This window comes from Cygnus olor, chromosome 10, assembly GCF_009769625.2.
Source record: "Cygnus olor isolate bCygOlo1 chromosome 10, bCygOlo1.pri.v2, whole genome shotgun sequence".
Lineage (NCBI taxonomy): Eukaryota > Metazoa > Chordata > Aves > Anseriformes > Anatidae > Cygnus > Cygnus olor.
In genome coordinates, this window is record NC_049178.1 from 6,730,119 (window position 1) to 6,757,877 (window position 27,759).

Consider the following 27,759-nt stretch of genomic DNA (forward strand, 5'->3'; position numbering starts at 1 on the left):
ACTGAGGAATTTCATTACTGGAGAATGATTCACTGCCTCTACTGCCTGATGGCATACTCTCCCATCACCGGTGGTCCAGGGAAGCCCCCATCCCCTCCAGGTGAGATCCAGTCCCCCCCCACGTCATCACGATGCTGCCTTCAGCCACACGCCAGCGTTTCGCTGCCACAGCTCGCCGAGCTGCCAGTTGGATCTCCATTCTTCCCCTTCCTTCCTCTTCGGCACTGGCCTTAAAAACCAGGATTTGGGTTTATGCAGTTTTTAGAAACAGAAAGCCTCAACACGGTTTTGTCCCTCTTCATTCCCCATCTCGCCTCCAACCCCGATAATTACACTAGAGACAAGAAAGCATTACTTAAGCCACCTACAGCTTACCAAAGAAACTTGAACACAAGCAAAAAAAAAAGAAAAAAAGACGTAGGAGGAAACGGAAATAAGCAGTTTTGAGCTCTCATGGTATAAAGATGACAATTAGCATATGGCAGACCCAAATCGCTCCAGTCTGTGATGCGATCAGAAGCTAACTTTTATTGGCTACCACTCTAGATTAAAAATCCATTAAAGGTTTAAGAACTGCCAGCAAGATGAGTTTCTTTCAGAGTCATTCCCTCCAGCAGAACATCCTGCTGGCACAGGGCTGGAAAGATTTATAGTAAGCGCCACTTACAGAGGTCCCTTTTCTGCTGGTTTTGAGAACAGTCACCAAAAAACGTTCAGTCTTTGCCTTTCCCTCTGAACAGGTCAAGATAAAAGTCACACGGATCCCCCGCACAAGCCCTAAGCCGGCGCTCGTTTTGGTACCACTCAGGCCCAGCACCTCAGGCAGCACGCAGGGGACGGGGCCGGACGAGGGAGCCTCCTGGGCTTTTGTCCACAGCAAAGGACACGGCCCCAAAGATGCCTCCCACTGGTTCAGACAATTCTGCAAGGAAGGACACCACAGCTTGCTGCATGCTATGAAAAGCCTAAGATAGTCTTTAGAGGACTGCTGGCATACACACAGCACACCCCAATTAGAGAGAAGCGTTACTGCACGAAAAACTGGACTGTGAATCTCTCCCTAGATATATTTCACTTTTTAGTCTTTAAGTCCGTGAGTATATGACTTCTTATTTGAACTAACTTTCAGTAGAGCTTTAAAAACAGCATAACGTGCATTTGGCTAACGAGCATCATAAATATCCCCAACAAAGGTCCCCTGGGGGCTACCAAGCCACTTTGGTAGCCATACCCAACTGTTCAGTCCCAGCAGAAGTTAAAGAGGACATCAATTACACTTGCAAACTGGCACAGGCATACCCAGCACTAGGATGGGAAGGTGCAACCAGAGAGGGATGTATCAGCAAACTATTAAAAAAGGACCGTGTGGAGTAAGCCCCATAACAGTAATCTGCACAAGTAGTTGCTGGCTACTGGACTCAACTGTAAAACAAAGTATCGCCAGCGCAAATTCATAAAATCACCTAGCTGTCATAAATGCCAGGAGTGTTTCCTGTAGTGCAGGCTCTTGCTGATCAGACAACGCCGCGCGGGCACTCAGACCCACGCAGAGCCCAAGTGCTGTTTTTCCAAGACTCAGAAGCGGAACAATACAAAGCATTCAGCTGTGATCTCGGAAAAAAAAAACCCACGACCTTCGGCGTGTTCCCTCTCTCAAGGAGAGGAGGAGGTTCTGGCCAACTGCTTCCTGCAGGAGACCACTTGTGGCCCGGTTCATTCACCAGCCGTGGCCGCGGCTCGGCCGGCAGCTGTCCCGCAGTGCCAGCACGGGGCTGTGGGCAAGCCTGTCCCAGCATCCCGCTGACATGTCACCATCCCGGGCGGAGGGGACCGTACGCCGTGACATGTCAACGTCCTCAGGCTCAGCTGAGCTCTCTCCTAAAATAGACCAGGAGTGGAACTTCTTGTCTCATCCCCATTGTTCCTGCCCTCCTCCGGAGTCAGCAGGAACAGACCCGAGGGTGCCAAGTCATTCCACACAAAGTGCCCGTTTGTCTAGCTGCAGAAATCCTTGACTGCTATTCACAAGGGCTGAGCTCTGAAATTTGAGCAGGAAGTGTAAATTCTCTCGACGGGAATGCCTGGGTACAATTAAAAGCGTTCCTTAACCAGACAGCTGGTTACATGGCACTGCCAGAGCAGATTTACCAGCAATGCCGTAAACCTCGCTCAGTTTCACTCCCAATCCTGTCCCTGTTACGGACAAAGGCAAACGGCAAAAAACTAAAGACTGTCCAGAGGATGCGCCTTCTCATCACGATGCAAGTACACACGTTCATAGAGAAGTCCCACTCTAGCAGCAGAGGCTAACAGCTCCGTATCTCCTTCCGGGAAAATAAGCACTGCCCTGACCAGGAGTATTGATTTAGTTGAAATCTAAGACCTCCTCTCTGCTTTGTGGTGCTGTGTGTTTGTTTTTTTTTTTTTTTTTTTTTTTAAAGTGCTATAATAAGTATGGGAGGAAGGGAAAGGCACCTCTAAGCCATTTTGTGTCATCTCTTTTTTAAGGGAGAGTCAGAAAAAAGAATTTCTTACAGTCTGCATGCCCATGCAGACCACCCATTTCCCCAGTGTTCTCTACTTATTTACTCATTATCTGGGTCTTCTTCCTTCCAAGTAGTTAACTGCTGTCATTACAGAATACGGAAATTCAGATCACATTTAAGAGGCCGTCACTACTCACATTCATGGAGAACAGGACGTGCAGTTACAACGGGCAGAAACTTCAAAGGCTGGCTACTGCAAACCTTACTGTGCATTGTCTCAGGAACTCCAGAGCTAGGAACTTCCAGAAGTAAAAAAGTAAACAAAGGAAACCCACACAGCTTCCCTGGGAAGTTCTCTTCCAGAGAGAAGAGGATGACATCCCAGGACTGAGGGGGAAGAAAAAAAAAAACACAAAATCAGAGCAATCCTCCTCTGGGGGAATGGCTTTTCCCAAAACACTTAATTTCAAAAGCAGTGAGCTTCTTGAACCCAAACCTTCTCCACTCTATGCAACAGGCATCTTGCCATCCATCTTGCATCCAAAAGGCAATTGCTTTACCCTGTCTAGAGATCATAATACACCTCCTACATTAAAATGCCAAAAGGTTTTGCAGGGTTCATTTTTTTGTCGCGTTCCCTCTGTTTGTTGATAACTATGGACAAGAAACCTCCTCAAGCCAACTGATGACTCCACTCCTACCACAAGTCGGTTTAAGAATCTCCCCCACCCCAACATCCCCTGCAAAAACCACCCGACCAGTGCCTTTTGGCATATTTTACTCTTCCGGTTCTTGTGGTGTATTTTTCCACGAGAACATTTGCAATTAAAACAGCAAGACCTGAAAAACCGGAGAACCCCATTAAAAGGGCACAGCCTTATATTTTAAGGAAATTTATACACTAAAAGATTTAAAAACTGAAGGAGACCAGTAGCAAGCTTAGAAATAAAAGATCCACCGCTTTCAGAAGCATGCTAGTTCCCCATGATTAACTTTAAGAGGGAAAAAAAAAAAAGAGAGAAAGCCTCAAGTTTAAGCTTTGTGTTCTCCCAGGCCCATTCCCCCAGGGCAGGTGCAAGACTCCACCAGCCCGTCCCTGATGCCACTGCCTACAACTGCCAGGGGCAAGGAGGAAAATGCAGACGTGGGGAAGGAATTTCTCACTTAATACACCCCCAGAACAGAAGCAACGGAAGAGAAGCCAGATTCCTTTTTTCTTTAAGCCGAGAGTAATTGTAAGACTGACAGTAAAGAAGCTGTTCTCCTATAACAACTTCTGGCTCTTTCTTTATAGCCTTCCTTGTCAGCAAAACTGGTCAGCTGAGATAACGGCAAGGAGAGCGAGGGACAGAGAAGGACACTTCTTCCAAGAGGCAAGGAAATCCAGAAACTTCAGTATAAACAGCTTCCCTTAACTAAAGGATTTCATCTGCAAGGCTCCCTGCCCAGGATCACCCACGAGTGCGAAGAAAAGAGTACGAGACCTTTCCCATCCTGATAAAATATAAGCAATGGGGGGGGAAGGTAGCTCTTGGTGGGGAGATGCTTCAAGGAGGTCACTTCGTCCAGCGGGACAGTCACTTTCAGCGATAAGGCACTTGCTACAGCACCTGCCCTTTCCCAAACCAGAACTACTTAATGTACGCACTGTCCCTGATGCTTGCAGGAAACATTTACTCCCTTGACAGAAAACATGCTTAAAAGAGACCTGTAAACAAACAGGTATCATAATCAGATCACTTGACTAAATCCAGCTTGGGCAGGAAGAGATCTTGTCCAAACACGACTGCGTGAGATGAGCCTGGCACGTGCGAACCCTCCCGTACCTAGACCCAGCACCTCGTCCTCCACTCGGGTGTCTTCCAAGTGCCTCCTCATCCTGACTCGACGGGATGCCTCCATCTCCTGAAGGTTGTCTCCCTTGACAGTTACAAGCACCTTCTTAATGCCTCCAGTGGTTAATCACACTCCTTGTTAACAAAGCGTGCCTTTTTCCTAAGCTGAATTTAAAAACTTCCAGGCACCATCATGGCTTTTTCCACTAAATTAAGAGCCCTTTGGTACACAACTTGTTTTGCCCAAAGAAAATTGTGAAACTTTTAAATATAAGCCAATGGAGCGCTTCCTGATTTTACCCTCTATCCTTATTCAGTATTTCCTGTTTATACATCTAATTACAGATGAACATTACTATTAAAAAATTAATTAGCTTCTCTGAGTAGCCTCCAGACCCACAGCAGGGCTCCGAGGGCTCACATACTGCCACATACCTGCTCTGCTCCTGACATCCCTGCCACACGTACCCATGCTCGGGCTCTGCAAACACACTTGGTCATACTAGACCAGGTACCCAAACAATTCAGAGGACGCTCCGCAGCTCTTTTTCCTTCTTCACGCTTCACCACTCGGCGTAACCTTTATATAACCACACTTTTGATCAGCTCCAATTTGGTGTTTTCTTCCAGGCCACTGTTGAAAACACAGCAGAGCACACGACCCAGCACAAAGCCCTGAGAAATCCCCCCATTCAGAGTTTCCACGTCTGCTTTTTTTAAGCCAGGTTTTTGACTCGCTGACCATTCGTATCTGTTGACCAAGACTCACTTTTCGGTAACACCCCTGCAGATTAGCATCAGGGGAGGAATGGAACAAATATCACACTAAGCCTGGGTGCTCGATACAAGTGCTTTAATTACCACGTTGTGATCTCCCAGAGTGCTGGCTGAGCCCTGGCACTCGGCCACCTAGCTGTTTCCTTTCTTCCACTCATTTTGACTAAATCCTCCCACCAGCCCTCAATCGACTCCCTTTTGAGCACTGTCCCGTTCTCTAAGCAGACTCAGCACTCCGTGAGCACCTCCAGCCTCCCTTCCAGCCTTCGTCAGAATCAGGGGTTTCATTTTTTTCTGTTAACATCTGGGTGCCATACAGACCTAGAGCGATTCATGTGAAAGCAATACACTTTTACAACCTGGTTATTCCAGATTGAACAACTCCAAATCTAATAATTTACACTTAATTGATGCTGATATGCTGGACCAAACTGAGTTTAAGAGGCTCGGGAAAGCGTTTAATGAGTTACGTCTCTAAACCATTATTTCCAGCATTCTGATAGGCAGGATAAGCTTTCTTCACAAGCAAAATCTTGAGAAAAAAAAAGTTTCCACTGCCAAAGGAAGAAAGTACAAGTCAAGATCTCCATAGGATCTCCACGTTTCAACTCCTTCCCAGCCCGTGCTGGTCCTACAGGCTTTGTGCTCGATCACCCACACTGGCTGAGCAGCAGAAGGGATCTGCAGTTCCTGTTCATCAATTCTGCCCTTGCATAGCCCCAGCTCTTTGTTAATTAGATCAACCTAGCTTTCCGCAGAGAATGCCAGAGTAATGTCTGCTTGTTATCTGCCAAATCACCACAGAGCCTCTTTAATTGCTTTTATAAGTTTAATGCCTCTCTTAAGGCTCCCTTGTTATGTAAAGCGCGTTGCTGTGCACATTAGGCCTTAATCAAAGTCCTCCTCATGCTCAGCACAAGTTCGGATGCATTTGTGACAGAGAAAGCATTTGGCTACGTATTAAGGTATTCCAACTTTGATTTTCTACTCCTCTGCCAGCAGCAGCCCGCCAGCACAGCGGCAGAAGCCTGTCAGCATGCTTAGCCCTTGGCTGCAGACCTCGGCTACAGCAGCTGGAGGTGCTCCGTGCCGGCACGTGGCATCCGCTCAGGCTGCCACCTGGCCAGCTTCGGGCAGGCCTGCAGAGGTGGAGCAGGACAGTCGGGCAAAGCTGCATCAGCCAGACGCTGCTCACCTCAGCCTCCTTTCCAGGGAGGTATTCAAGAAGCGTTCAAGTTCCTGGGCTTTCGGACCGTAGCTGATGCTACTCTGCGGTACGAACGCTGTTTGTACTGCAAACCACACTGACAGTACAAGATTTCTCCAGATTCTTTTTGAAGTAGCTGGCTAAGTCTTCCCCTTAAGATTTCTGCATCCTTCGATGGTATCTTCAGTCAACAAGCTGTCCGGGAGGCCTCTGCTCAGGCACAGATTCAATGCATCCTCTAGACAGGCGCGTGCCAGCCTTTAGGTCTTTGCTGATGTTTGAATAAATCCCTAATACCCAAGTCGATTCGTTCTTCCTTCAGATTCACCGACACACCTCTAGAACAGTAACCCTAGGGCAAGCTGAAAGGCCACCACAAAGCGCTTCAAGTCACTGCAACCACTTGCACACTGAAGTGAGCACACTGAAAACGCCGCCGTTACATTTAAGTGGAGTAATACTTTCTTCCTTTTTTTTTCTTGGAGAGAATTCATGTTGCCTTCGATATGCCACAAGGCTTTTGGAGGTGTCAGACTGACCCCAAGTCCAGCATTCACACTGACTGAGCAAGAACAAAATTTAAATTATCACAGCTGCTCTGAGATTACAATAGCAACGCATCGGTCTCGCTTGCAGGACTAACTGACATTCTGCTGTTTCGCTTCAGACATAAAAGCAAGTTTGCCTGACCTCTGAGAATTTCTGAAGACCTACTTTTTATGCTTTGAGGAATTTTTCAAGTCAACGGTTCTCTAAGTTTTACACCTGCACGGCTGAAGAATTTTTTTTTCCATGCCTTTTTTCCAAAGCGTGTTTCAACCTCAGGCATGCTTAGTCTGTTAACAGATGTGTGCACTTAGCACTTCCTGGCTACCACATATGAAATATTGATCAGTGACTTCCTTAATATTACTTAGGACAAGAAGTCTCCAGCTAGGCAGCTTAAAAGATTAAAGATGGCTAAACCAAAACCCAACTCTACCACATTCTCCGAAGCCCAGCCAGCTTCAAAGTTGCCTCTTCAACAATTTTTGCCTCTAATAGCTACTTCTAATTCCCCCTTCTCCCCTCTCACAGCATGCAACGACAAAGGACTTCATCAAGTAATGCTTCCCCTTTCTCACACAAGGAATGGTGTTACTTTATCATTCCTCTTCATCTTTAAGATTCTGTTTCTTGATAAGCATAAAACCCTAGAATGTAAACCTAAGGTTTGCAAAAGTTAACAAGAAATGAGACTTTCATTCAGAGTTTCAGAGTACCTAAACATCAGATCCTACACGTGGTGTTCTACGAGCGTAAACCTAAATATTCCTGTTTAATACTTAAGAGAGAACGCCAATTTGGAAAAGAAAACACATCTCTACATAGCCTTTTGTTTTTATATGGTTAAAAAATGCTGCTTAAGCACAGTAAATTCCTGTTTTGCAGTGAGAACTCTCTGAAGCAACCCTAACTGTAATTAACTCGACATACTTGCCAATCAGGAAAACATTAAGTAGAAATTGTTTTGCATAAACAGTAAATACAGATCTCTATTTCTGTACCAAGTACCCACGAATATATCAAATGGTACTTGGCTGCAGGTACTAAACTCAAAGGTTTAAACTATGAAAGTTTGGTGCAGAGAATATTTCTCCTACAGGGTGCTACCTCCCAGATGCTGTCAGGCACCCGAGAGAAACAAGCTCAAAGGAATGACAGAAGGACAATTACGCTGCCACTAAGCACACTGTTAGAAACATTGCATCTGTTCCGTTCACCTCGCACCTATAAACAACAAATTTGAAAACACACTTCATACTTTTTTGCGTGCTTATATTCTGGCTTTGCTTTGGATCAAACAAGATGCACCTCAGTCCTCCCGGGAAGAGTCTCACTCCGCCACCACCCCCTCCTTGCCCTGGTAACCCAGTCCCACCCCGGAGGTGTTTGAAACAAAGCGGTTCTGAGCAGGCGAAGGGCAGGCAGCGGGCAGAGGGGGCCCCGCACAGCCAGTCGGGGCTGCGCGACACCCAGGCAAGGCCAGACAGTCGATCATCACCCCTAGTAACAGCTGCGATTTGGGGGAAAGGATGGAAAGCGACCGTTCGACAGCACAAAAGGTGTAACTCACACCCGCGCGCACGTGTACAAACTTCCGCGCGCACATACACATCACCAAGGCTCTTTGGAGCTGCGTGGCGGGAGGACAAGAGAAGGCTGCGTGCACCACGTGCACGCGCACACACGCCTGTGTGCACACACGGAGGGTCACAAATGGAGGACAGAACGCTAAACGTGAGTCAGCAGTGCACCCTGGCAGCGATGCAGGCTAACAGCATGCCGGGCCCCAGCAGCGGGAGCACGGCCGGACCGAGAGAAGCGACTCCTTCCTTCCACTCGGCACTTCTGAGAGGCGCCCGAAACACAACGCGCGCTTTTTTGGACACCCCCAGCACATGAAAGACACAGATAAAACTGAGCGAGTTCAGAGGGGGGCTGCCGAGACGCCGAGGGGGATGGAGCACTTGCCACACGAAGGGAGGCTGCGCAAGCCTGGAGGTCGTAAACTGCAACAGCAGAGGTTGTGACCTGACCCAAAGGAGAGGCTTCTCCCTGGGAGGACAGGTCAAGCCCCGAAGCAGGGGCCCAGGGACTGGCAAATTGTTGGCTTTGGAGGGTTTCCGACGTGAATAAACAAAGTCCCGCTCTGAACTTGGTGCTGACACGGCTTTGAGCAACAGGCTGGACTGGACACCTCCTGAGGCAGTTCCCACCTTGAATTATTCCATGGCACCAATTTTGATTCCAGAGAACACTATAACGACCTGTTACAGTTTTTTATGTCAGACTACACCTTTCAAATCTTCACTAAAACGCATCCACTACTGAGACGAGGCAGAAAACGTTGTTTGGTTCTCCTCCTCAAAAGAGCACGTGACGTACAGAACACACAGTAGTGCTCAGGATCTGAACGACTCTCCAGTACCAAAATGGGAATTTCAAAGTGTCAAGAGATTTTAGGGATGCAGAAGCTACCAGTAACCCAGGTATCGTACAAGGGGAACACAGTGGCTAAAGAGTCAACCTTTTTCAGGGGAAAAAAGGCGGTATTCAGTCCGAGGCAGTGTTAGCCTAGAAAAGATCACATGCTGCATCCACGACAGCTCTTCCTTAAAACAGCAACTGCATTTTTCTTGGAAATTTCACATTCAGCACGTACCATTACTGAACAACCCCTACACTCTGATGCTGTTAAGATCACAGGATAAAAGGCTGCGTTGTTCACTCTGCACGTTCCAAAGGTATAGCTTCACACCCGGGAAAAGAAGCCTCGCTTACAAACCAAGGCCACGTTAGAGCTCACATCAGGAGCACCAGCAGTGGTCTAAGCGGGCTGTTTTGTTTTCGTCCCTCTGCTGGATACTACTGCCCCTGGAGCAGAAGTACCAAAACAAAGGCTGTTTATTCCGAACTAATTGATTTCGCATCGAAGCGGACAGAGCGCTCATAAGGTCCATCACTCTAAGCCGGGGAGGGGATGGGAATTACAACTTCTGACCAGGCAGCAGAAACACCTTGAACCAAAGCAGAAGCTTCTGCAGGGATTGCTTATGGGCTAAGGGACTGTTCACTAGGCACAATGCTTGGGTAACTGTACAAAAAAACATCCGACGTTGACAAAGTTTAAAAACACGATCAAACGTGATCATTACTATCTCATTAGCATAAAAAAGAGGGAAAAGAGCTACGATCTTTTATTGTTATTATTATTAGCAATAAGGACTCCACACCTGCATATATACCAATGTGACGTGCTGACAACTTCTTACAGCCCCAATTTTGCACAAATCGATGAAGGAGCAGGAGGGGAAACACGCGTCACAGACGCGAGCCCCCAGACACCCTGCCACCAACGCAACCACCAGCAAAAGCAACCCCGAAGCGGCTCGAGGGTGGGAGCGAGTTCAGCAGCGCCGGGCCGGGACCGAGCGAGGCGGCGAGGGCTCAGCACGCCGAGGCTCCAAGCATCGCCCAGGCCACTCTCTGCGGCTGCTCCCCACTCCTCCGGCCCGCTGCTCTCCGCTGGGCGCGGGGGGCACGACCAGCGCCGCCCCAGGCCCCCCTCAGCCCGGCCGGGGCCGCCCCCCGGTGCCCCCCTCGGATCCCAGCCCCTGGCTTAGGCCGCGCACCGCCGACCAGCGGCGGCGGGACGCCGAGGGCGGCCGAGCCGTGCCGCCGTCCCCCGCGCAACCCGGCCTCGGCGGCCTCCAGCCCCGCTCCCCCGGCGGGAGGCGGCGGCGGCCCGGGGCCCGGCGGCCGCGCCCCCCTCTCCCCCCGCAGCCCGGGGCCCGCTCCCCGGAGCCCCCCCCGGCGGGGCGGGGCGGGGCCGCGGCCTCCGCCGCTTCCCCCCCCCTCCCCACCACGCAGCCTCCGGCCGCCCTTCCCGGCCCGCTCCCCGTTGCGGCGGCTCCTCTCACCTCGGCGGGGGGGGGGCGGGCCGGGGGATGGGAGGCTGCGGGCCCCGGCAGCTGGCGGCCGCCCCGCCCGGCCGCCCGCCCGCCTCCGTGCCGGCCTCGGCGCTCAGCCGCCGCTCGGGGGCCGCATCACCCAGCGTCCGGCCCCGCACCCCCGCCGGAGCAGCCGCCCGATCCCCCGGGCGGCAACAGGCGCCTCCGCCTCAAAGGTTCCGCAGGGCGGAGAAAGGTTCCCCCCGCCCGCCTCTCCGGCCCCGAGGGAGCACGCCCCCCCCCCCCCCCCACCGCGTGGCGCTGCTAATTAGCCGCAGCGCCCCGCGGTAATTAAGGTGGGGGGACCTAGGGGGGCTCTAGGCCGGCCTCCCCCTCGCGGCAGGGTCAGCGCTGAGCCCCCGGCCTCGTCCGGCCAGGCTTCAAAACCCTCTGCCCACAGAGCGACACCGCCGCCTGGGCCCCTGCTCCAGCACCGGGTTGGAAGGGACCTTAAAGATACCTGAATCCAGCCCCCCGCCACAGGCAGGGACACCACCCGCTGGGTCAGGTTGGCCAAGGCCCCATGCAGCCTGGCCTTGAACACCCCCAAGCCGCTCTCCAGCCCCTTCTCATCTCCTCAGCCTCGCACACCACCGTATGCCCTGGCCCTTTCGCAGCCTCCGCAGGACTTGCTTCAGTTTGCCTCTTCCCCACGTTGTCCTGCACCCCTAGCAGGAGGCACTGCTGGCTGCCCCAAGAGCCCTCTGCACAGCAGCAGGAGCCCGGCATTTTCTTTTGTTAAAAGGAAGAACGAGACCAGCAGAGAAACTGCCTATCTGGCTCCCCAGGCTGGTACTCAATAAATAGCCAGAATATTTAAAAAAAAGAAAAGAAAAAAAAAACTGACTGATACCTCAGTTTGGGTATGTAGTGGCAGCCTGAGTACAATCCATGTAACTCAGCCTCTTAGCAGGTCTTCCATATTTCAGGAAAGGCGTAGCTGATCCAGAATAAAAGGACTAACACCACTGATCAGAAGGCTCAGAAAGATCTCACAAACAGCACATCCCTGGGGACCCTTCAAAGGCCTGAGATACCAGATCCTTCACCCTCCTCCCTGTCTAGGCACCCAGTCCTCCATAGGACCTTCTTGTGTTGAACCTGACACGAAGACTACAGAATTTTTCACTGCTCCAACCCATCATACAGAGACTTCCAGAGAGGGATGAAGGCAGAGGCCTCAGAGAAGCACAGAAGTACAAGCTAAAGCAAGCACAGAAACCCCCAACAGAATTGTGAGGAGTTCTTGTTGGCTTTCATTCTACACTGCAACATAACTAGTGAGGATAAGGAAAAGGATGAGGTTCTTAATGACTTTGCATCTGTCTTTATAACCCAGACCACTTATTCTTGGGGTACTCAGCCTCCCAACCTGGAAGTCGGACAAGGAGCAGAAAAAACCTTGGAACAGGCAAGGTTTCTGACCAGCCTCATCTCCTTCTACAACTGGATGACCCACCTGGGGGACGAGGGAAAGGCTGTTGATGTAGTCTACCGACACTTCAGCAAGGCCCTTGACATGGTCTCCCACAGCATTCTCCTGGAGAAGCTGGCAGCCCACGGCTTGGACAGGTACACTTTGCTGGGTTAAAAACTGGCTGGATGGCAAGGCCCAGAGAGTGGTGGTGAACAGAGTGAAATCCAGCTGGTGACCGGTCACCGGTGGTGTTCCCCAGGGGTCGGTGTTGGGGCCCATCCTCTAATATCTTTACTGATGATTTGGATGAGGGAATTGAGTGCACCCTCAGTGAGTTTGCAGATGACACCAGGTTGGGGGGAAGCATTGATCTGCCAGAGGGTGGGAAGGCCCCGCAGAGGGACCTGGACAGGATGGGTCGATGGGCAGAGGGCAATGGGATGAGGTTCAACAAGGCCAAGTGCCGGGTCCTGCACTTCGGCCACAACAACCCCATGCAGTGCTACAGGCTTGGGGCAGAGTGGCTCAAAAGCTGTGCAGAGGAAAAGGATCTGGGGGTGCTGGTTGATGCTTACCCAAACATAAGCTGGCAGTGTGCCCAGGCAGCCAAGAAAGCCAACAGCATCCTGGCTTGTGTCAGGAATAGTGCAGCCAGCACACCAGGGAGGTGATCGTCCCCCTGTGCTCTGCTCTGGTGAGGCCGCACCTCGAGTGCCGGGTTCAGCTTTGGGCCCCTCAATACAAGGAGGACATCGAGGCCCTGGAGCGTGTCCAGAGAAGGGCAACGAAGCTGGTGAGGGGTCTGGAACACAAGTCCTATGGGGAGCAGCTGAGGGCACTGGGGGTGTTTAGCCTGGAGAAGAGGAGGCTCAGGGGAGACCTCATTGCTCTCTGCAGCTACCTGAAAGGAAGGTGTGGGGAGCTGGGAGTCAGCCTCTTCTCACAGGTAACTAGAGTAGTTACCTAGTTAACTAGAGGGAACGGCCTCAAGTTGCACCAGGGGAGGTTTAGGCTGGAAATCAAGAGACATTTCTCAGAAAGAGTAGTCAGGGTTTGGAAGAGTTTGCTCAGGGAAGCGGAGTCACCATCCCTCTGGGTGTTCAAGGAAAGGTTGGACGTGATGCTTAGGGACATGACTTAGGGGGTGACATTGGTAGTAGGGGGATGGTTGGACCAGGTTGTCTTGGAGGTCTTTTCCAACTTTAATGACTCTATGAGAAAAAAAATCATGCTTCAGCTACTTGCTGCTCTACAGCAGCACTGACAAGCACAATCCAGCAAAGGCCACTTCTGTAGTCACTCCAGTAGCCAGTCTTCTGGGTGGGTTCAGTGGTTCCCACCCAACTGGAGCAGAGCAGCTATCCATGCAACCCTCCAAATCCCTTCACAGCCTTTCACACATATCAACCATCACCAGAAGTGCCATACAAAAAAGTTGATGTTGTTCCCTGGGCCAGTGACTGTTCACCACAGCCTGAACGGGGTTCCTAGGCGGTATCGGTTACATGGATTAGGAGCTGTAGAGGACATTAGAACGATTTCTCTTTCTGAGGTTTTTGCAGCTTAATGGACAGGAAGTGTTTCTGGTGAGCATCCAGCTTCTGATGCTCCAACCAGAGTCTTCCCCCCAAACTCCTCATCTTCCCTTTGTGCTTTTTTGTCCTAGAATCACTCTCAATTAACAGTACAAAAATAAAACAGATGTCATCCATCCCTCCTAAGCTGCACATACATTATTCATCAACATGCCCTAATTGATTCTCTCATAACCATGAGCACTTCTGCACTTGGCTATGTCATTCTTGTCCAACAGAGCACAATTTATGAAGCTTCAAGCTACTTGGAAAAGGCACTTTCAAAGCCCTACCTTTCACAGCTTTTCTGATCAAAGCTGTGATATCAAAGTTAGATCTCAATACACGGAGCTGTCAGGCCTTGGTTTGGTATCCAGATGAAAGCGTCCGTCGAGTAACTCTGCTGCACTGATGCTCAGTGCCATGAAAAGAAGACCACTACTGCTGTAGTTACCCTGTGTCCCCTTCCCACCCCAGGGTCTTTTAAAGAGGTGCAAAGCACAATTTGGGAAACACCTCCGAATAAGTGCTCTGAAATCTGTAACCTGCAAAATGCATAGGGAAAATCCTTGCAAAAATCTTCCCTTGAAAGTTACGGAAAGATCTCCTAAGCCTAACCACAGTCACAGGTGAGAGCACTGAAGGCTGTCTCAGGAGAAATACATACCCCGTCAACAGGGTAACAAAGCTGTCCTTTCAGTGCCCTGTCATGCATTGCAAGACATTCTGGATTCTTCCATCCTAAGCTATGCCCAAAAGTTCAGGAAACTGAAAGCATGTGATGAGATACTTGGAAACAAAGTGAACACCATCAACCTGCAGTCCGTGGACACAAAGTTGCAGCTCTGAGTTTCATTCTACAACTCATCTGGGAGTCCTCATATGACAACACAGTTAATAAGTCACCAACCTCATCATTGGCACAAGTGTGTCAGCTTTGATGGGACAATAAATCTCAACAAGTATTTCTCAGATACTCTAGCGACAGCATTACAACTGCTGCGGCATAACTCCTGCCACTGGTAAGCATGCCCTTGCTTTGACACGTCTTTTCCAATTGCTAGGTCTGACCCGTGTTGTTTTACCCAACGTGGAGGAGGCAGAGCCACCAGTGTGCCATGTCGTCACCACTCCTGCTTGCTGCAGACCTTCTACAGCCAATAGTGCTCCATGCCACGCCACTGCCCTCCTGCTTAGCAGAGCCTGCATTGCCTCAGTTACACTACCTGCACAAAGGCCTCCTTTTCCAGGTGCCTTTACTTGTCTCTGAGTTTCCCATTTCTTTATTCGGGGCTCACTCTGGATGATGACATTCAGAGTTTCCTTTGCCTGGTGCTACACCCCCCCCGCCAGCACTCCAGCTGTTCCCTCACTCATGGCAAGCACTTCCAGACTACAGGAATGGAAACCCACAGGTGCTGCTAAGCCGTTCCCTTCCTGGGAAAAGGGCTCAAACAGCTACGCAGAGGGAAGCAAATGAAAGATCACCACACTGGCAACATCACACTTAAAGTTACATGAAGCTTTGTGCTCAAGGACTTGGTCAAGAAGTTACAAGGGAGCCTCCCCTCACAGAGGGGTCAGTTGAAGTTGTGGTAGTTCAGCTCACGGACATTTAGCAAGCATCGTAACATTCAGCTTGGATTTCCCTTGCACCTCAATGGTTAGTCTGCAGCCTTCTCCTTTCCCCGCTAGAAGGAGCTAAGAACACTGGAGAACAGAAGCCAGGGAGTTTTGTTACGGACAAGTTAAACATAACCCCCATTACCTGAAACAACTTAAACTCCACATATGAGGCACTGAACTAGACCAGTCCAGGAAAGATTCAGTATCATTTCCAAGCAAGATCTCTTTGCCTGGAAAGACAGCATTTTTCTTAACCTATGAAGGGCTGCTTTGGGAAGGATTGCAGTATCAAAGCATTGTGACAGCTCAGCATAGCACTGCTTACTTGAAACGCTCTTCATCCTTCAACAACCTGTTTTCAAACAGGGCAAGACAGAACTGGGTGCAGACACTTGGAGAAGGCAATAGGAATGTAAAGCAAGGCACCACCTCTCCCAGAGAGAAATAGCAGCTTACAGCTTCAGGTCAGGAAAAGGAATGGCAAAGCTACAACAATACACAGGGTAATAACAGGAGGGTGTGAGAGCAGGAGAGAGTGCTTTGCCTACAAGAAGGAGAGCAGTATATTTAAGGAAACAGAAGTAATGAATTAAAGAACTAATGGAAGGCAACACTCTATTAGGAAAGGTCACACAGCTACTCCTGGCAGTCCTTGCAGCAGGGTGCCTAGCTAAATCAGGGCTCGTGCTGCTTAGCCACCCACTACAAGGGCTATGAGATCATCAGTAAACATGCCTACAGAGCACACAAAAGACAGTCATCCCGTAGACACAGGCAAAGCTAACCCTTCGGCTCCAGCGCAGGTAGCTACATCACTGAATTACCTGCAAAAAGCATTAGCAAATTCCCAGCTAGTCCTACAGAAACCTGAAAGGTACATAGCTTTCTTCTTTCGCTGCTTTACTAGTATGATACATACATAGTACAGAAATTGAGTATTAAGCAAACAAAATACAGGCTAATAAAATGGCATTACCATATTCTTGTTTGCATACTTCCAAGCCCAGCCTGAGAAACTAAACCCCTCCATGTTCCCAGCTCTCTTCTTTTGAGCCCTCCTTCCCAGCCAGCTGGTTGCAGCAGGTGCAACAAGGTGAGCCAAATGATGTCCACCTGCACCACAGCCCCAAAATGCACTGACCCTTTCATTAGCTGTGGGGCAGAGAAAATGACATGATCCATGACCAGGATGAATGGGTTTCCACCACCACTTTTCTGCCAAAACCTCCTTTCCATTGCTCCAGAGAGCTATCTCCTGGCGAATTAATTCTGACGGTGCTCCATACCAGGGATCTTCCTGCCTGTGATAACCCTGTCCTTGCACTGGGCTGTGAATGTCAGGGCCCTAATGAGCCTCAGTGGCCCTGATGAGCCTCACCTGGGGCCTCCACTCAAGTTTGGTTCTCCTGCTTGGGACACTGCCCTGCCCAGGGTTCGTTCCTCCTCCTGGGGCTGAGGTTGTTGTCCTCTACCCTCAGTTTGTCCATGTTTTGCCCATGGTTTTCAATGGGACATGTGTGCAGGGCAGCTACAGACCAACCAGGACCAATGAACCCTGTTTGAGCTAAGTGAACCCTTTCTGTTTCACTTGCTTCATAACTTAATCAATTTGTTGTCACAGATGGGGATGGCAAAAGGTGTTTTGGAGGGGGAGGAAGGATATGTGCCATTGAATGGCTAGTAATAAATGATTTCTCTATTTTGTGTGGTGATGAAACAGGCAGAAGAACTATTGGCAGGTTATCAAGGCTCGGATAGACAGATTAGTTCATTTGTCACATTACTGCTGATAAGACTTACACTTGCTTCTTCATCCTGTAGACTCAGTTAGGGTTTACTTTTTAATCTACAGCCATAAAATAAGATGGCCAACTTTTTTCTTTGTTTTTAGTATGTTCTCCACTCTCTTCTTTTTTTTCTTCATGTGGGAGAAATTTTATTCATTAAAGCACCTGCAACCACTGCAGATCCTTTGATTTAAACAGCCCACGTGTAAGGATTAGTGTTAATTTCACCCTTTATTAGCACATGGTATATCCTCTTTAGGTTCATAATTCTGGGACAATCAATGAACCCTATGAGACTTGCTATGGTCGTACACATGACTGCTTGCTCAGGCAATGAGTTTTAATGCCACCAAGAGCTGTTCCTTTCCAGATTCCCCGCTGGCATCCAGCCACATCCCATCTGGAGCCATGCAGCCATTGCGCACCAGTCAGCATGCAGAGCCCGCTGGACTCAAGGGGTTTCCCCAAGCCCTGTGCACGCTGCATTTGGAGCCCCTTACAACTAAGTGCAAGCCATAACATCTGATTTGCACATACACTTTGCTGCAGCTCTCATGTTCTTCCCTGTTTTATTACCAGCAGATGCTAGTCATATTTCTTGTGATGCCAAAACTTCTTTCTAAAACACTGGTAGAGTTGAAGATGAAAGTAATCATATTAAGGGCGGAGACTGTGCTTAAAAATTACGATTCATTATGCTCTACCATCCCTGCATGCCCTGTCTTTGGGAAGGGATCTTCACAACACAGTTATTCCTGCTTTCTCACTCAGTGTTTAAGTAGGAAAATTATGGAATTGTACGTGTGAAGAAGATAATCTCAAGGCTGCCTGTGTGCATAACTGCCCTGATGCATAAAACGGGATGCAATATTAATATGTTATTCTTTCCTCTGCATGGCTGGAGCCCAAGCAGGTGAAAGACCTTCCATGCTGGAATGCAACACAGCCTGCACACACAGGCCATGGGCAGGACGAAGGAAAGGACGATGAATTCAATAAAATGGGCAATCAGCTTGGAAAGCTGCTGCTTACAGATCAGAAAAGCAGCTGAGGTGACAATATTCATCTTAGAAGATGCCTGGGAACCGTACAGTGTTCCCTTTCAGATACTACCAAAGGATTATGAAACAGCAGATGGTTGTTTTGTATTTAATAGTCCAGGGACTGGGACATGTGTAGCATGTGGGAGAGCAGGACTTGGATCCTTCCTATTCCCTGTGTTCTGGTCGAAGAAGTAGCCCCTGAGATTTCCCCTCCCTCACCCTGTGCAATGACAGAGTACCCACATTTAAGGTGCTCAAATAAACCCTCTCTGACTTGGGCTTGGTCTCCTGAGCCACTTCCTTGGTTCTCTCTGCCCACCTTCCTCCTCTACGTGACACTGGTGAGAACAAAAGCGTGGAGTAAACTGAGCTCCACGCTTCAATACAGCTTAAGTTGCTGTCTGCACCCAGGTCTAGACCATGCAAAGGATGATTTTGCAAAAGATTACTGAAGTTAATTGGCATGAGGAGGGGGGAAGGTATTAGTAAAATTTTTATTTCAGTTTATTTCCAAGCATCCAAAATGACTGTGAAAAATAAATAAATAAATGGCAAATTAATCAGCAAAGCACCTGTGCTGCAGCCAAACTGCATACAGCCATGGTGGAGCATTGTTACAGATGGCTGAGCCTGGAAACACTGTGTAGCAACAAGAATTATGTAAAGCATTAGGAGAAAACTGAAGAAGAACCACAAAAGAGACAGAAGAAGCCAGTGTATGACTGGAACTGGAGACACAGAGGTTTAGAAATCGTCAGCCAAATAATGGGAGAGGTTTACCTGGACAAGCTTGCAGGAACCTGCCAAGGCTTCCACGGACACAGCAAACCCAGTGTGGAGTCAGCCCCAGCCATGGAGTCCTAAATGGACAGGATGCTGGGCTGAGGGCTGCAGCAGGAGGTGACAGCCCAGGTGACTCCATTGTACAGCTGCTTCTTCCACGGGGTTAAAAAGCAGCAGGTGGGGAAGGTTTTTCCCATTTATATGACTCCTGGAAGACCACAGGACCAAGGAGGTATTTCCAAGTGCAGGTGCTCTGCTCTTAGCTCTGCTGTGAGGTGAGCTGGAGGCAGGGGCTCTGCCTGGCTCTTTTCCAGGATGCCCCAGTGCTATCAAGAGATCTGTGTACCTCTCAGGGCTTTGCAGGAGAATTGCAAAGCCCTTCAGCTGTTTCAGGCTGGAGATGTATTCTACAGCTTGCATAAACTTGCCTTACTCAGTCATCTTTCATTTTCTTAGTCGTATTTAACTAGTCCTCTAACTAGAAACCTGACCCAGCCTGGCTGCCTTTCCGTGTACTGATGAGCAGCTCCTCCTGTCCTGCTTTGAGGTCGAAACCTTTGTTTTTGAGGACACAAACTCTTTTCAGTCTCCAATTCATATTCTGCAGACCCAAAGCCTCCTTCTTAATGCTCTCTCCTTTGGATCCAAAGCCGTTTTTGGTGTTCAAAGAATCATTCTCAGAGTGTAAGTCCCCATTTGAGAGTTTGGAACCTCATTTTGAGAAATTTTCTTTAAAAAATCCAAAAGCTCTTTTTTTTTTTTCCAGCTGTAGAGCATACTAATAGAGCCCAAAGACTCATTTTTTATAGACAAAAGACTAACTATAGGAAAAGAGGCAGAAGAAATCAAGAGTCATTATTCTTCCTCCAAGAAAAACACTGTCTGTTCCTGGAGAGAGGAAAACCTCCTTTCAGGGGTCTGAGAGGAGCGCTGAGATGCCGGGCTGGGAACTGCTGTCCCCTCCTTTCACTGCTCCTCCAGGAGATGCTCTGCTGGGCCTGCCCCACCGCAGGACCCTGGGCACACTGCCCTGTCTCTCTGCTCTGGTGTGCCCCCTTCCTGGCAGTGAAACTTCCATCCGAGCCTCCGGCTGCACCAGGGCTCAGCAGGAGGGAGTCTGGACGTGCACCGTGGCTTGGTGCAGGGCATGCGGACGTGTACCAGGACTCAGTGCAGGGGTCGAGGCCATGTCTCCCAGCCCCACCGAGGCAGCCCTGGGGCACGGCAGCGACCGGCTACTGCCCAGCCCTCTCCAGGCCTGTGGGGCTCTGACCTTGGCTGGCTGCCGGGTGCCCGCCCACACGCTCCCTCGCTGCCCTCCTCAGCAAGACCGGGGCAGAAAATACGGTGAAACGCTCGTGGCTGAGAGAAGGCCGGGCAGACGGCGGGATGCTTGCTGCCATGGGCAAAAGAGACTCGGCTCGGTGAAAAGCGATGGAATTTGTGGCCATGTGAGAACGGCACAGTGAGAACTACAAGCACAAACTGCAAGCACCTTGCCGCGTAAGCCCACACCAGGGGCCAGGGAGCGTCTCCGGAACCGGGAGCAGGGCCTCTGGGGCGGGTCCCGTCCCAACGGACACAACGGACCTGGTTCCGTGCAGCTGCGACTGCTTGGAGTGCTACCGGGTGCTCCAGGTGCGAAGCAAAGGCACAAACCGCGGGCACCTTGCCACAGAAACCCAGCGCAGGAGCCAGGGCTGAGGAGCAGGTGGGTCAGCGCTGCCAGGGCTGCGCAGCGGGGCCGGCCCCAAGGGGCCTGGTTCGGCAGTGGGGCTGGGGGCAGCCCCGGGCAGGGGGACCTCCCTCCAGTACAGGGGATGGCGTCTGCAGGCCCCTGGGGACAGGACCCCCGCGGGGCTCTGGGGCCGCCCGCCCGAGGGCAAGAGGAGGGGTCCTGGGTGGGGGCCTGGGGCTGGCGGCAGCGGTGGCACTTTGTGGCATCCCTACCCCGCGACAGGAGCAGGAGCCACATTCACTCCTGACCGCTCCCTGCAGGATGTCAGGGAGACCCCCCTGCTCCCCGCGAGCGGCCTGGCTGGAGGAGGCTGGGGCCTCCCCGGCCTCCAGGCCCCGGCCGCAGCCCTATGAGGAGAGTGAGGTGCAGCCACTGCAGGCGCCCTCTGGCTCAGGCGTGGGCCCTTCTGCCTCGGCCGTGCTGTGGCAGGAGGAAGAGGACGCCCTGAGCTTCATCCGCGCTTGCTGCAGCCGCAGACCCGAGGTACCGCTCGCCCTTTGTGCTGCGGCTGCTGGCCTCCTCCGGGCAGCCCCTGCCCCGGCTGTGCCCGCAGGGAGACTGCTGGGCTCCCCTGACCCGCTCGCTTGTCTCTCCCCTCCGCGGCTCAGCGAGAGGCGCAGAAGCTGAGGTTTCTGGCCTCCGTCTGCGACGCCTGCAGAGCCGCCGTCACGGACCACACCACCTGGGACGCGGTGTATTTCTGCCAGCTGGAGGTGGCGCGGAGCATCGAGGTGAGGGGACGCCCTGCCCCGCGGGGAGCACCCTCTGGCTGGGTGCTGGGCACGGCCCTTCCCGCTGCAGGGCCGCGGGGGCCACCGGGGAGCCCCAGGAGCCGGGAGGTGGCTCTGGTGGGGGCGCTGGGATGGGGCAGCCCTGTAGGCCAGCCCCTGTAGCCGCTCGCTGGCCAGGGGACACTGCCCTGGGCCATCGCGCTGTGCCCTCCAGGCGCTGCTGCAGGAGGAGCCCACCGATCGCCTGGACACGGAGGTGCGGCAGAAAGCCATGCTCGCCATCGCCGCCATGAGGTACCTGGGCCAGCGCGGGCTTGGCCGCCACGGTGGCCCCGGTCCCGGCCAGGGGCCCCGAGTGGGGCACAGGGTGCCGCACAGGGGGCGTTCCACACCTCTCCCCTCCTCCCCTTGCAGCAGAGCGGGGCTGCTGCCGCAGGACAGGAAGAACGGCCTCCTGCGCGCCTGCCTCTGCAGCGTCTTCCACCTCCCTGGCCACGAGGACAGGAGAGACATGGACACGTCTCTCTACTTCAAGGTATGCACGGGCTGGGCTCTTGGGACACCACTGCTCCGTGTTCGGGCGCCCCAACCCCTGTCCTCCTTGCAGACCGTGGAAGCCCTGGACAGCCTGCTGCAGGTGCTGGTGGGCAGCGCCGGCGCCTCCGGCCTCCTGGAGCTGCAGAACATCTTGAAGGTCTGGCTTTGGCAAAGGCTGGGCTTCACGCACGCGGTCAGTTCTCTGCCGCAATGCCTGGTGCAGGCAGGGGTCCCCAAGGCGGGGGCTGGCCCAGAGCTGGCCCTTGCGAGGCTGGAGGGACGTCTGGGGAGCAACGGGAAGGGAGCGGGGCCTGCAGCAGGACAGGGGCACGGCCACCCGCCTGGCCACCGCAGCGGGGGGACAGCTGGAAGGACCAGTGTCCCGTGCTGCGGGCACACCAGCAGCTTTTCTCCCCCCAGCTCCTGCTGCCCTTCACCCAGCAGCAGCCGGAGGCCGTGGAGGAGAGGGCCATGGCGCGGATCGCCAGGCTGGCCGCCTTCATCAACACCTGCTCCTTGCCCCAGGTAGGGAGCCCCTGGTGCAGGCAGCCCCGGCGCCCCCGTCCTCGCTCCACGGCCGCGGCTCTCCCCATCTCCAGGCTTGCGCAGAGCCGGGGCTGGGGCTGGGGCCCTGCCGCCCCGCTCAGCCGTGGTCCCGCGCTGCCTCTCTCCCCAGGTCTGCTCCTGCTTTGCAGAAGCCCTGGCATTCAGGCATCACTGCCCCAAGAAGCACCGCTTCGCCTTGCTGGGAAGGCTGGTGGGGAGCCTCCTCCTGTGCTGCACTTCCAAGAACGAGGGGACCAGCCACGAGGCAGCGGAGGCTGTGCGCCACCTCTACGCCTTCCTCAGGCAGCAAAGAAGTGAGAGGAGCCGCGTCGGGCTGGGTCCCTCCAGACACGGGCACGCCGGCACAGCCAGGCCAGCACCAGGCCGCCTGGGCCCCTCTCCTCAGCAGGAGAGACGCGACCGAGCGAGCCCGGCTGCCTTTCCGCGGGCTGACGAGCCGTTCCCCCTGCCCTGAGCGCGAGAGCCCGGGCCCTCCCTGGGAGCGCTGCCCCCAGCTCTGCTCTGGCATGCCCCCTTCCTGCCAGGGAGGCTTGTGCCCGAGCCCCCGGCTGCCACTGCCAGGTCCCCAGGCCCCCCCCGCTGACACTGTGTCCGCTTTTCTCCAGGCACGTGGCCATGGCAGCAGGATGCCGAGCAGCCGCAGCTCCGGGAGCGCTGGCGAACTCGGCTGTCCTTACGGCTCTCAGAAGACGGCAACACCAGCAGAATCTTCATGGTGAGAAGCGCCAGCCCTGAGCCCCGGAGGAGACCCCGGCCCTGCGACGTCAGGAAGAGGACCGGCGCTGTCCCCGACAAAGCCCGGTCCCCACGGGGCCCGCACGCGGCCGCACCCCAGCCGTCGCCCGGCCCAGCCCCTGCTCCCAGCTCTCCTGGGGCGCCGGGAGCAGCAGGGCTGAGCGGGGCCATCGCAGCCCTCGGGGTGACTGACGTGTTGTCCTTCCTCCCACAGATGTTTGTGAAGTACCTGCAGCCCTCTGAACGGTTGGGCGTCTTCCTCGCTGCCATCAAGAGCATGAGAGCCCCGAATCCCCGCAGCACCAAGCTGGCTGCCCACATGGTGGACGTGCTGGCGGCAGAGACCGACTTCCATTCGGGACAGGTGGGTACCCGCCAGCGGCCCGGCCACGGCTCCAGCCCTCGGGGCTCTGTTCCTGCTCTGGTGCCGGCCCCGTCTCACCCGTGTCCCACCTCCAGGTGCTGAACATCGTGTGGGCCATCTACAGAACCCTGCCGTCCGTCAGAGCCGCGCTGGCCCTTCAGAGCCTGGACAGGGCCCTGCTGGTGCTGGCCAGCAAGCGCCCCAGGGAGACGGTTGCCAGCCTGCTGCAGTGCTCGCCGACCTGCACCAGGTACGGGGCCCAGCGCGTCTCATCCACCCCCCCACCACCACCACCAGCGAGGACAGCAGCCGGGCCGGGGGAGGCCCTGCTGACAGCCCGGGGGTCCCGCAGCGTCGCCGTCACCATGTGGAAGGCAATGGTGTCTGAGCCCCCAGCCACAGAGAGGGTGCTGCGGGAGCTGCTCCGCATCCTCATGAACCAGTCTGGCTGCAAGACATCCACCTCCACCGAGGACCACCCGCGCATCCTGGCCCTGGCCGTGAGTTCCTCGCTTGCCCATCTCCGATGGGCAGGGGCCCCGCTCCCCTCCCCTGATCCCTCCCAGCCTTATCCGCACCCTGGGGCACCCAGGCGCGCCCACGGGGCCAGCCTGGGGGGTCTCCATCCTCCTCTGTCCCTCCCTGCCCACGCCTCTGGGTGCTTTCTGCAGGCAGCAAGGCCCCTCCACGAGATCCTCCTGCTGCCTACCAGCCTGGAGGAGGCGAAGGCCGTTTTCCCCCAGCTCTTCCTGGCCCTCCTCTTCCAAGTGTCCTTCACCACGGAGCTGACGCTGCAGGAGGTGCAGGTCTTCCGGCAGAAGCACCGGCAGGACCTGCTCACTCCCATCAGGTGCCACATCCCCGTCCCCTGCTGCTCAGAGGAACCCAGGGCTGGGGCTCCCGGCGTGACCCGGGCCCTTCTCTGCCCGCAGGTCCACGGTGCAGTCCCTGAAAGCGCTGCTCCGCAGCGTGGGCCTGGGGAGCCAGGTGCTGGCCATCGAGGCGCAGGGCGGCTGGGCCGCGCTTCTCAGCGCCGAGAGCCACCTCTGGGGCGTGCAGGTGGTGGCCAGGTGAGAGCCCCTTGTCGGCACCATCCCCTTCCTGGGGGGGTCCCTGGGTCTTGGAGGAAGTGCTGCCACAGCATGGGTGCCCGTGGCCGCTGGGGTGGTGGCGAGAGCGGTGCAAAGCCAGGAGAGCTGTGCCCCCCCGGCTCGGGGCCGACGGCGCCTGCTTGCCATTTTCCCTGCCAGGGAAATGAAGGAGTTGCCCGGAAGCCTGCGTGCCACCATCATCCGCCACCTGGCTGAGCTGCTCAGCATGGAGGACTCCTCCTGGGAGATGGTGGCCATGGTCTTCCTCAGCAAGGTGAGCAGGGGCAGCAGGAGCGGCGAGCGTGGGGCTCTGCACAAGCCCCGCTGCCTCGGGGCCAGGCTTGGCCGTGCCCTGGCATTCTTGCCGCGAGCTGGTGACCCAGCACTGCGCCCCACGTACTTTTCAGATGCTGGAGTGCACAGACCTCGGCAACGAGCTGGACTGCGTCGTGAGCCTCTTTGCCACCTACCTGCGGAGCCAGTGCCTGGGCATGCAGAGCCTGGTGCTCAGGGCGATCCTGGGGCTCACCGAGAGGCCGGACACGGTGAGCAGGGGCAGCCGGCAACACCACGAGTGCAGCGGCTTGGGCTGGGCTGGCCCCGGGCTGTTGTGGCTCGGCACCTTTCCAGGCAGCGGGGAAGGGGCGGCAGGGGGCCGGCGCTGTGCGTCCATCCCCGCGCCTCCGGCTCTCTTTCTTTGGGGCTGTGCCGGGCAGCCCTGCCGGCCAGCACCACGCTGTCCCATGGGGAGAAGGCAGCGGGAAGGCTGGGATCGGAGAGTGTTTTCGCCCAGGTGGCAGGCATTGCTTTACCCAAAGGAAGGTGTTTTTTTCACACAGGCAAGGCAAACACTCGTCCTGCTGCCGAGCATCACAGAGCAGCTGCAGGGTGCAGACAGCGACACCCGCACTGTCGCTCTGCCCGTGCTCAGCACCATGCTGCGGCTCCTGGAGGGGAGGACGCTCAGCCTCACGGCTCTGGGGCTGGCCGGCAAGCTCCCATCACTCTTTGACGACGTAAGGCTGCGTCCCCATGTCTGCGTCCCTGTGACACCCCACCGTGGGCTCTCCCTGCCCGGTTCCCAGCCCTGGGCGCTGCGTGCCCTTGGGCAGACTTTCGGCAGGCCACAGCTTGCTCGTTTTGGATCACTTTTGGGGGCCGTCCTCAAGGTGTGCCCTCTGCCTCTTGGCTCGGAGACTTTGCCCCCACTTTGTCGGTCGTGCTGGCCCTGCTTGCGGAGGGCTTGGAGCCACCGGGACTGATGTCCCCCTCTCCTCCTCCCCAGGAGTCAAGCGCAGTGCGGGTTCTCTCTGTTCGCCTCTTCCTCGACACGCTGGGCTTTGTGGAGAGCAGTGAAAAGAAGAAGATGCAGAAGGAGGTGTGCAGGAGCCTTCTCCCGCTGTCCTTCCACCTGCACGACCAGGACGAGAGCGTGGCCGAGGTGGGCATTTTGCTCCTCCGGGGAGGGCGATGCTGACTGCCTTGGGGGCCCCCGAGCACCAGGGGTGCTGCAGCTGCCGGCAGCGTCAGTCTCCACTGAGGCACCCTCCCTGCGGAGGGGCTGCGGGGCGGGGAGCAGGGTCTTCTGCCCAGGCTCTGGTGCCATCTCAGCTGTTCTGCAGGCCTCCCGCGAAGCCCTCCTTGGTGTCGCGCGGTTCCTGCGCTGGAGGCAGCTGGCGCACCTGGCCGAGACGGTGCAGACCTGTAAGATCGGCGAGTGCCTGGTACGCGCAGTTCTGCGCCCGGGGCCGGGGCCGGGGCCGGGGCCGGGGCCGCCCTGCGCTGACCCCGCGCCCTTCCCTCTCCAGCTGGCCAGGAGGAGGAGCGGAGCAGAGGAGTACCTGGGCCAGAGCCTGCCCTACCTGCAGAGCCTGCAGGAGCCCCTGCGGCGGGAGGCTGTGAGGTTCATCGGTGAGCCGCGAGCCTGGGGTCCCCCGTCCCTGTGCCTTCGTGCTGCGCCCCGGGGAGCAGCCGGGGTCGCTGACAGGCCGTGTGTCCCCAGGGCTCGTGGGGAGGCACCTGGTGGATCAGCGCAAGAACAAGAGCCAGTACATCTGCGAAGGTGAGCCAGGGAGGGGGATCGCAGGGCAGTCGCCAGGTGATGCGCCCGTCCCCTGCTCCCTCCTGGCTGGGCGGAGAGCTGGGGGCAACGTCTGCGGGGGGCCGGGCGCTCTGCGGGTACAGGGCCGTCACCTCGCCTCTCCTTCTCTGTTCTCTCAGTCCTTCAAGGCTTGAGGCAAGACCCCTGCGAGTCGGTCTCTTCGCTGGCAGTTCAGACAGTGCTGATCCTGCAAGCAGCAAGGCCGCGCTCGCGGTTCAGCTTTCGGCAGCTGTGCTCCAGGCTGCAGAAGGCGTGGAGGAGGCGACGCTCTTCCCCGGCAGGCAGCTGAGCGTGCTGGAAAGCTCCCGGCATCTCCTCCTGCCTGCGGCGCAGCCCCGCTCCCCGGGCACACTCCCTCCACTTCTCCGTCCTTCTACGTGCTGGTGGCACGCCCGAACCAGCTCACGAACCCCATGAACAACAGGGCTTCAGCCGTCGCCTCTCCAGCAGCGAGCCTGCTCTAAGACCCCCGCTCAGACCTTAGACCCCCGCTTAGGCCTGGGACACTGCCAGGGATGGGACAGCCGCAGCTCCACTGGGCCACCCGCCCCAGGGCCGCACCGCCCTCAGCGCGGAAAGTGTCCTCCTCCTTGCCATCAGAGCTGGCCATCAGCATCCTCATCTACACGAAGGCTGTGCCTCCCCAGCCCCGGGGGCACTGTGCAGCCCTCCCTGGAGCGGAGCTCTCCGCACACGCCCCACGCCTGGTGGCCTCGCTGCTTTTCCCTCTCTCTGCCCTTTCGCGCGGTCTCTGCCTTTTTTTCTTTTTTTTTTCTTCTTTTTCTTTTCTTTCCTTTTTCTTCTTTTTTCTTTTTCTTCTTCTTCTTCTTCTTCTTCTTCTTCTTCTTCTTCTTCTTCTTTTTGTTT

The 27,759-nt window shown here is 54.6% G+C and overlaps 3 protein-coding genes across 9 annotated transcripts in view; 2 read left to right on the forward strand and 1 right to left on the reverse strand.

Moving 5' to 3' along the window:
• Positions 1–10,815, reverse strand: part of RAD54L2 (RAD54 like 2) — a 61,629-nt gene extending 50,814 nt beyond the window's left edge. Inside the window, exon 1 of one of the 4 annotated variants that reach the window (XM_040568548.1) lies at positions 10,769–10,813. The gene's annotated coding sequence lies outside the window, so the exon portion shown is untranslated. Of the gene's footprint in view, positions 1–2,683; positions 3,140–10,711; positions 10,729–10,768 lie in introns of those variants that run through there. The other 3 variants (XM_040568544.1, XM_040568546.1, XM_040568545.1) reach the window with 3 other exon arrangements.
• A 9,156-nt stretch (positions 10,816–19,971) lies between these two features.
• Positions 19,972–22,703, forward strand: LOC121075611. 4 transcript variants are annotated; one of them, XM_040569069.1, is made up of 5 exons: positions 19,972–20,739; positions 20,989–21,249; positions 21,375–21,497; positions 21,712–21,791; positions 21,912–22,703. In XM_040569069.1, exons 2-5 carry the CDS (start codon positions 21,028–21,030, stop codon positions 22,561–22,563), a joined length of 1,077 nt encoding a protein of 358 aa, XP_040425003.1. In that variant the 5' UTR covers positions 19,972–20,739; positions 20,989–21,027; the 3' UTR covers positions 22,564–22,703. The 4 variants fall into 4 exon arrangements, 3 of the variants coding, with proteins under 3 accessions (XP_040425003.1, XP_040425002.1, XP_040425004.1); XM_040569068.1 differs by having other exon boundaries at positions 21,027–21,249; XM_040569070.1 differs by having other exon boundaries at positions 19,975–21,249; positions 21,912–22,032; positions 22,105–22,703.
• Positions 22,704–23,230: 527 nt separating this feature from the next.
• On the forward strand, positions 23,231–27,701 carry LOC121075694 (maestro heat-like repeat-containing protein family member 7). Its single transcript, XM_040569211.1, has 13 exons — positions 23,231–23,700; positions 23,796–23,950; positions 24,053–24,200; positions 24,372–24,550; positions 24,633–24,770; positions 24,951–25,065; positions 25,199–25,336; positions 25,631–25,807; positions 26,077–26,232; positions 26,414–26,515; positions 26,600–26,702; positions 26,794–26,853; positions 27,012–27,701. Exons 1-13 carry the CDS (start codon positions 23,314–23,316, stop codon positions 27,179–27,181), a joined length of 2,028 nt encoding a protein of 675 aa, XP_040425145.1. The 5' UTR covers positions 23,231–23,313; the 3' UTR covers positions 27,182–27,701.
• Positions 27,702–27,759: the final 58 nt, after the last annotated feature.